At 41.5% G+C, this 8,186-nt stretch overlaps 1 protein-coding gene across 1 annotated transcript; it reads left to right on the top strand.

Moving 5' to 3' along the window:
- Positions 1 to 2,005: 2,005 nt before the first annotated feature.
- Positions 2,006 to 7,607, top strand: LOC148038011 (BAHD acyltransferase DCR-like). The gene is made up of 3 exons (XM_087667916.1): positions 2,006 to 2,748; positions 6,226 to 6,672; positions 6,752 to 7,607. Exons 1-3 carry the CDS (start codon positions 2,239 to 2,241, stop codon positions 7,241 to 7,243), a joined length of 1,449 nt encoding a protein of 482 aa, XP_087524042.1. The 5' UTR covers positions 2,006 to 2,238; the 3' UTR covers positions 7,244 to 7,607.
- Positions 7,608 to 8,186: the final 579 nt, after the last annotated feature.

Here is an 8,186-nt window from a genome sequence, read left to right as displayed (position 1 = left end):
CTCGATATCAAGAAAATTACATGCTATCACTTATATGATAGCTCGATGAGTACTTTTTAAAACGCCTCAAGCCCGAATTCGTTTCTTGATATGAAGCGCTGTGGTAGGAATATTACTTACTTGCTTGGGGATAAGAAGAGCATACTTGCTTGAGTTAGAGAGAGATGAGGAGCATCCTTAGTGAGAGGTAGGATATTGAGGGAGTGTGGAGGACTCTTAAAAGAATGAGAGTTTAATCCATGTTCTGTCAATGTTATATTGTAAGTATGTTTGTTTCAAGGCAAAGTTTCAACTTTTTCTAAGGCTTGTCTTGGCATGTAGATAAGTTGTAAATTGACTTTTTCCATGTTTTTATTACAATGAGAAGGTGTACCAATGGAACAAAAAATTAACATGTGTGTATGTGTTTTTTTGTGAGTGAACTTGTGACCAAGTGTGTGTGTGCATATGTGTGTTTATGTGTGTGAAAGATATTGAAGAGGAGGGATGAAGGATACGTTTGAAATTTTGAGGTCATACAGATGAGAAAAAACACCAAAACAAAAATTTCTATCACACAAATCGATAACTTTGTTCACCTAAGAACATGCCATAAGGGGGGATGATAAGTGAAGTCTCAATATGTTACAATTTTCAAGTAACATTTTTCATTGAGCATGTCTTAATTACTTCAATATTAATTACTTATTAATATTCGATCAATCTTATTCCTACTCACGAGTATTGCTAGCTTATTTGCATTTCACCTCTAAGCTACATGGCTATCACATTTTGGACGGACAACCTCTTAAATCTCTCAAGATATTGACATAGCATATACTAATCATCTAAGGGTACTTCATTGTCCGCCCTTTACTTTTGTCTTTGGATATATTTGGATATAGAGAACCATGAATGACACATATATCTTAAAGTTGTAAATTATTGCTAGCAACCTTTGTTTCACCATAAAGGTTTCTAGAAACACACATTATATTTATTGAAACCTTGATTTATAGAGTATTGCCATTTAAAATATACTTCTAGAGATGGACTCATGCATGCATGCTAATTTAGCTTGATAAGTTTTATAAGATGTTGAATAACTTTATGTAGCTTAGTTAGATCAAATGAAGATGCTAAAATTTCAGGCATACAATACTACTGTAGAAATTGAACACTTTGCCATCCTCTTGACACATATAGCATGTCCACCTTAGGTCCTTTAGGGCCAAGTGTGTAAAGCTCAAGAGTGATAGAGTGGGGGTCTTGTGTTCAACACCCATAAGGTTTAACTTCAAGCATTGCACTACTCTAGCTTTTGGCCTTTAGCATCCATCCATCTTTATGCAGAAGATAATTATATTGAAAGAAATTTATAGACACTTGTGTGCAAGACCGTATTGGAGGCGCGGGGGGGGGAGGGGGGAGAGAGAACCTTGGCATGTGCAATCCTCCTTGTAGAGTTCAAGCCAAAAAGGAGTAATGGGGCCCTCCACTCACAATTGAAGGCTCTCCTTTTAGCCTAATGAATGCTTGATGGAGCATTCTCTATTTGTTAGTTAGGTAGAGCTTCAATAGCATTCGACATTGCATCATTGCTCACCACATCTTTTTTGACAGAGACGAGTTTGCTTGATTGAGTTTAATCTCATCATATGTCCACAACTCCAACAAGTTCTAGCACAGTTTCGGCATGTTGGAAGCATGCATATGCCACTAATTTAGATCTGGTGCAACAAGCAAGGAAGCTAATGGATTCAAGTTGGAACTTGTCATGGAGAGAGAGAGAGATATATGAAAATATCCTTCAAAGGGGATTAATGTTCGATGTACTCTGTTGAAGACCTTTTTTTCGCACTGGGAAATGGCTCTCTCGCACCTCAAACACCCTCTCTCTCTCTCTCTTTGTTGGCACAAGTGGGGTCATTGCATAGTCAATGTGTGGGTGGCCTTGGTTCTTTCATATGCCCTTTCGCGTGTTTAAGTTGGTCGAAAGCCTAGGGTGTGGCATGGCCCTAAGGATATCTTTAAGAGAAGCGGCATAAACAAATATCTTTACGAGAGAGAGAGAGAGAGAGAGAGAGAGAGTGTGTGTGTGTGTGTGTGTGTTTGGGGGGTAAATTCTCCCACTCTTCCGCCTGCTCCCTTCGTCTGTAAGGCTGCTGCACCCTCCTCCTCGTGGCTGTCCATGTCCTGAGAGCGTAGCCGTGTTTTTGATTTTCTTGTGGCGTTGCGTGAGGGTGGGTGAGTTCTGGCATGGCTAGCGGATGCGAATGTAGAGATGAGCAGGGCCAATCAGCGCAAGTGGAGATTTTGGAGGTGAGCACTGTGGTGCCTGCGAGGCGGAGGTCAGATGCTGTGCACAAGAAGAAGGTGGATCTGTCTGCGCTGGATCTGTTTTGGAGGGACATCCACTACAACCTGAGGCTGGTGTTCTTGGAAGATGGGGGCGGGGAGGAGGTGGAGGTGGTGGGGAGGCTCAAGGAGGGGCTGCAGGAGGTGCTGCTGGACTTCTATCCATTGGCCGGGAGGCTGGCAAGGGAAAGGGAGGAGGATGAATCGGGAAGAGAGGGAGAGGGAGGGGGAGGGCGCTTCTTCATCGCGTGTGGGGATGAAGGGGTGGAGTTCGTGGTGGCGTCCATCGATGCTTCCTTCGCAGCTCTCAAGGCCTCCTCCTTCGCCTTCCAGCCTTACTTCCCTCGCTTGGCTCGCCTCGGCCACCTCACTCGCTCCGACCCCCCCAACCTCCCCCTCCTTTCCTTCCAAGTAAGTTCCTCTTTCTCTTACTCACGCTTCCTTGCTCCCTAGCAGCAAAGTGTTGATTCGAACAAGACCCTAAACTTCCACAAACACACCCTTTGACAAATGTGTTCAACCAAGTCATGAACCTAGCAAAACTAAACTACAAGGTGTTTTGCAAGTTGTTTGTCCTTAATTGAGTCTTTGATTCTCTTCTCCATAACTTTCTTATTCCAACTCAAAGGTTGCATTCTTATAAACATATGTGTTCACCTCTGATCTTGTCATTAGGACTCTCTTACAGTGCTGCCTAATTGCTTCACCAATCAAGTCAACAACACTATCCCTAGTTACTCTCTATCTCAAGTAGCTTCTTTTGATTTATCTCTTTGAACGTTTGTGATGGAAGATCCACTCAGATTCAATCTCTCTCTCTCTCTCTCTCTCTCTCTCTCTCTCTGTGTCCTTGTGTATGTATGTCTGTCTTGGCATTCATGTCTCAGTGATGTGCCTCTATGGTCCTCTCCCACTAGACCCTTTTGTTTTCTCAACGAGGACAATATACAAACCCAAAGCTTGACTTGTATGCATAACAAATCATGGCAAGTCTTTTAAACAGCAGTACATCAAGGATTCCTAATTAAAAGCAATAGTAACCTACTAAATTTAGAGTTCTTTTTAGCTTGATAATATTATTTATCATGTTGAAAGTACTTGTGGTGCCTCACCTTCGGTTGAAAGATGGGTGTTATTTATAGTGTCGAAAGGTGCAATGACCACATTATTAAAAAGGATAAGGAGCTTCATGCTCAAAAGTATCATTGACCTTTGAGAGTGCTATCTGGCTCACAAAGTTATTAAGTACATCCCTTGTAAAAGTAGTTCCATGTTTCAAAAATGTGATTGGCCAGCTAGAGAGCTATCTACTTATTTTGCTTCACCATTCGAGGGTCAATCCTCTTTTTAGATCGATAAAAGAATGCAAGTACCACTTTTGTTCCACGTAAACTTTTCTCTTATTTACATGGCCCTCGATGGGGGAAAATTGTAGCCTCCACTCTCTTAAAGAGTTTAGACATAGGCTCCAAGGTCTCATTTAAAAAAAACTTCTCCTATGGATCAAGACGATGATGAATCACATTCCACGTAAATAAGCTTAATTTTACAATGTGAATTAAGGAGAATACCCAAGTAATCACTTACAATAAAGTATCCCTATGATGTGCATTCAAGTCCCCATAAATAAATCATATTTATATACGTCTGAGGTAATTTTAGTACCCTTAATGTTTTTTTATAAATAAAAACCCTTCCAATTGAAGAGTTTGTGTAAAGGCTTTTTGCATCCCTTATGTTTTTGTGTGTTGGATAATCTAAAATTATCTCATTGATACCTTGCATAGTAGGTTTACAAAATGCGACCACCTTTTGAAAAAAATACAACAAATGAAAAGCTCACCCTTGACTTGTTAGCTAGATTCTAGGATGGAATGTGACCACTTGTCTCATTTGTGAAGGGACTTTGAGACTAGAAGCCCTCTTTGACTATGGAGGGCATATGGGGCCTATTGTGTAAAAGGCTCAAAACAAAAAATAAGGGCTTATTGCTAGTCTTGACACCCATGAAACACGTTTTGCCCCATTCCTCCCTTTATTGTTTCTCCTTTATTGGGCCTTTCACTTCTCTTTTCAACATGTAGGGCCTAGTCCTTCTTATGTGGCACAAGGAAACATTCTTAGAAGTTTGTCTAGGCATAAGCGAATCATTGACGTGCTTGAATTGTATGATTAGAGACTACTTAACCTTGGAAATATTTGTCCAGGTGTAGGCAAATTATTGATATGCTTGAATTGTATGATTAAGAGGCTCCTTATCATTGGAAACAGTTATTGTGAAGTAAGATACACAATGACACATGAGTGAATTTGAATCATTAAGAGGCTCCTTATCATTGGAAACAGTTTTTGTGAAGTAAGATACACAATGACACATGATTGAATTTGAATCATTCAATCATTTTGCTTTAACAATTTACTCAAATCTTAACAAAACATGTGAAATCCTCGCAACAATCACAACTTTTGGCTAAGGTGTCACACATTTGGCCCCTCTATCCTACTCAATAAAATTTTCCCTCCTCTCTTTCAACTAATGAAAGAGACCTTTTCCATTTATTTTCTCAGTATCTCTCTAATATGTCTACCACCTGAGCAAACATCTTGGACACACTCAGCTTGTTTATCAATGCTTGGAAAAAGTCTTCATAATCAAACACCGTTTGTTCCCTTCAAAATGTTGTTCCTCTTCTGTCATTGATTCTTGACTCTCTCTCTCATGATTAAATCAATCCTTTACTCTTTCTTATTCCCTCACATAGAAATATGGCATGTCATCTCTTATCTTTCACTCTTGTTTTCTAGGAAGTTATGTATATTGTTGCCATTTTGCATTCCCTTTTGTCTTGGTACCAAATTAAAATAGTTATTCTCATATTGAGATTAATGTAAGCCTTGCAATGGTTGCACGCAGAAATTTTAATCTATTTTGCAATTAGTAAGGTCTACACATATATCATTCATCACACTTCCTTAAAAATGTTTCACATTTCTTGTTCCCTCACTTTGGAACATTTTGCCCAATTTATCATCTCATGACCTTCCCCCTTGTTTTGGTAGATAGTAGGATCTTTTTTTAGCATATCTCATCCCAATTGTATTCATTTGGTCTTGATTCACAATAGATTTCCTCACATTGAAATCATTTAACCTCCTAAACTTTTTGTGTTCACAAAGTGCAATCAATTTTTAACACTTTGATATAATGCAACCGTTCATACTTACAAAAATTACATTGACCATGTAAATCAAGTAGATATCAATGTGTTGTATATGTGTTACCCTTTGTAGTATCAAATACATGTTGCATTGGACACATTTTATTTTGTCTCAATGACAATGTTTCTAAGCAAGATTAAATTTGGGACTTTTGTTGAGGGATTTGGGAGCACATGCGAAAAGATTGAATCTAGCAAGCCCCTTTCTTTATTAAAGAAGTGTGAGTGGCATTGGAAAAAGATCCTTATATAGATCATGTATCATTAGAAAATCTTCTACCACATCGATTAAACATCTTTGATTGGATTGTTGATCCAATGAGGGATTAGTTGTTCGCATAGTATTGACAAACCATATTTTCGCAAATTATCTAATACCTTAGTATTTCTCAGGGGCTTTCAATTTCATATAAAGATTGATTTTAATTGGACTTTTAGTTACTGTTGGGAACCATATTGTGCTTAACAATGTTTTTTGAAAGTAAAAAAAAATAAAAATACTTAGTTGATAAAATCATAATGTTACTTAACAATGTTTTGTGAAAGCAAAAACAAGGTAATAGGGTGGGATATTTGCTAAAATGATCACTTCTACTTGAGAAAATTGGAAAATACATTGGGAGTAGAAGTTTAAGATCTTTTTGGTTCAGAGAGTGTGTGCTTGTAGCAGGTGACAAAGTTTTTGGGAGGTGGGATCGCCATTGGTGTGAGTCACAACCATGTGGCATTGGATGGAAACTCCCTGTGGCATTTTATGGTGTCATGGGGTGAGCGAACGAGGGGGGTGGAGCTGTCGAAGCCGCCGATCCACGTGCGACCCACGATACTGATGCCGGAGAAGGCGTCGCACGAGCTGGCGAAGCAGGTGCCCTTCGAGCTGGTGCGATTCGAGCAGAAGCCAGAGGAGGAGAGGTTGATGGCGGGCATAGGAAGCAAGGACCAGGTGGACAAAGTGTTCCATTTCTCGGAGGAGGCGATGGCGAAGCTCAAGGGGTGGGCCGTGCAGGCAAGGGAGCAAAACGGCGGTCCAGCAAGGGAGGCGAGCGCCATGGAGGCGTTATTCGCACACGTCTGGCGGCGCGTGACAGCTGCCAGGAGGATCTCTCAGCACTCCCAGGTAAGCAACATCCGGGAAAGTATGGGTTGGCTTCATCTTCTAGCACGTCACACCAACTTCTCCTTCCGCCTCGCTGCAGGTGAGCTTGGTGGTGCTGGCCGACTGGCGCCGGCGCCGGCGCAGCGCGCAGGCCCCGCCTCCAGTCCCGCGCAACTACGTGGGCAACGCCATCACGTGGACCTACACGTCCACGTCAGCGGGGGAGCTGCTGGAGGAGAGCTTCGCCGCCACGCTGGCGCGCGTGGCGGCGGAGGTGGAGCACTGCACCAGCCTGGAGACGCTGCTGGGCACCGTCCATTGGCTGGAGCTCCACGACACGCGCTTCGAGCTGGGCACCTGCTGGTTCCCGGGCGTCACCATGAACGTCGCCAGCTCGCCGCGCTTCCCAGTGTATGACGTGGACTTCGGGTGGGGCCCGCCGGCGGCGGCCCGGCCCGCCCGAGTCGGCGCCGTCGGAGAGATCTGCCTGTTCCCTGGGCACCCCAACGCAGGTGGTGGGGTGGACCTTTGCATTAGGCTCGATTCCGCGGCCTTGCAAGCCCTCTCCCACGACCCCCTCTTCATCCCTTGAATATATAGTGACGCTCACCATGCACAAACCCTACAACATATTTTAGGTACCTTTGAGAGGCCTATTTAGATATCCATCACACTATTAGTTCGATACAATACACCGCCAAACTTGTAGCCTTCCTCAAACCCTCACAAATCGCCTTTCTTTTGAAGTATCCCATTCTACAAATAAAACATGAGGTTGACCTCACATGATAGGCATGTATCTCGTCGAATGAGCTCTCGATGGCCAGTGCTTATTATTGCTAGTATATGATGTTCTGGCGTCCATTGATTCCAACTAATCACGAATTTTGTAGAGAAGCTGTGTTACGATACAATGGTGCTTTCAAAAGTCAATGTATACTTATCACCATGTAAAATTTTCTTGAATGTATCAACTCTCATAAATGTGAAACAACGTGTGCAAAAACTCATGGTCAACATGATGCAATTATGAGTTTACTACAAGAAAACAACGTTGTAGGTAGGAGAATAGACACATATTTTGAACTAGGTAAAAAAATGCTAGACATATTTATAATTGCATCCAAAGAAATGTCTTTAAGTACATTAAGACGACTGCAATTTAGCCACACTTATAGACTATGGATGAAATCTCCTTAGTACAAAAAATACCAACAAGCTATTGGTTGCATGATTGCATTCACATGAAGGATGCAATTCTACAAGTAGTAGCTCCCTACTTCTTATTCCTTAGAGTATGCATGTCGAATTTTGTTGATTAAGGAAACGACGGTATTGCATTATGACGAGTTGATTTAACAAGATATTAATCATCATAACCAAAAGAGTTACCTCACACGCACGCACACACATACACACACGCACATATGCCTATATTGTATAAACTTGGAAGCTACCTACTCAATGTATCTAACCTATTACAGTGTGCTTATATGTTGTCTACAAAATTTTAAAAACATGAGCATTAGGAAAAG

The sequence above is a fragment of the Lygodium microphyllum genome, chromosome 3, assembly GCF_053477565.2.
Source record: "Lygodium microphyllum isolate KBCC chromosome 3, Lygodium_microphyllum_v1.1.10, whole genome shotgun sequence".
In the NCBI taxonomy this organism is placed as follows: Eukaryota; Viridiplantae; Streptophyta; class Polypodiopsida; order Schizaeales; family Lygodiaceae; genus Lygodium; species Lygodium microphyllum.
This window is presented reverse-complemented; position numbering and strand designations above follow the sequence as displayed.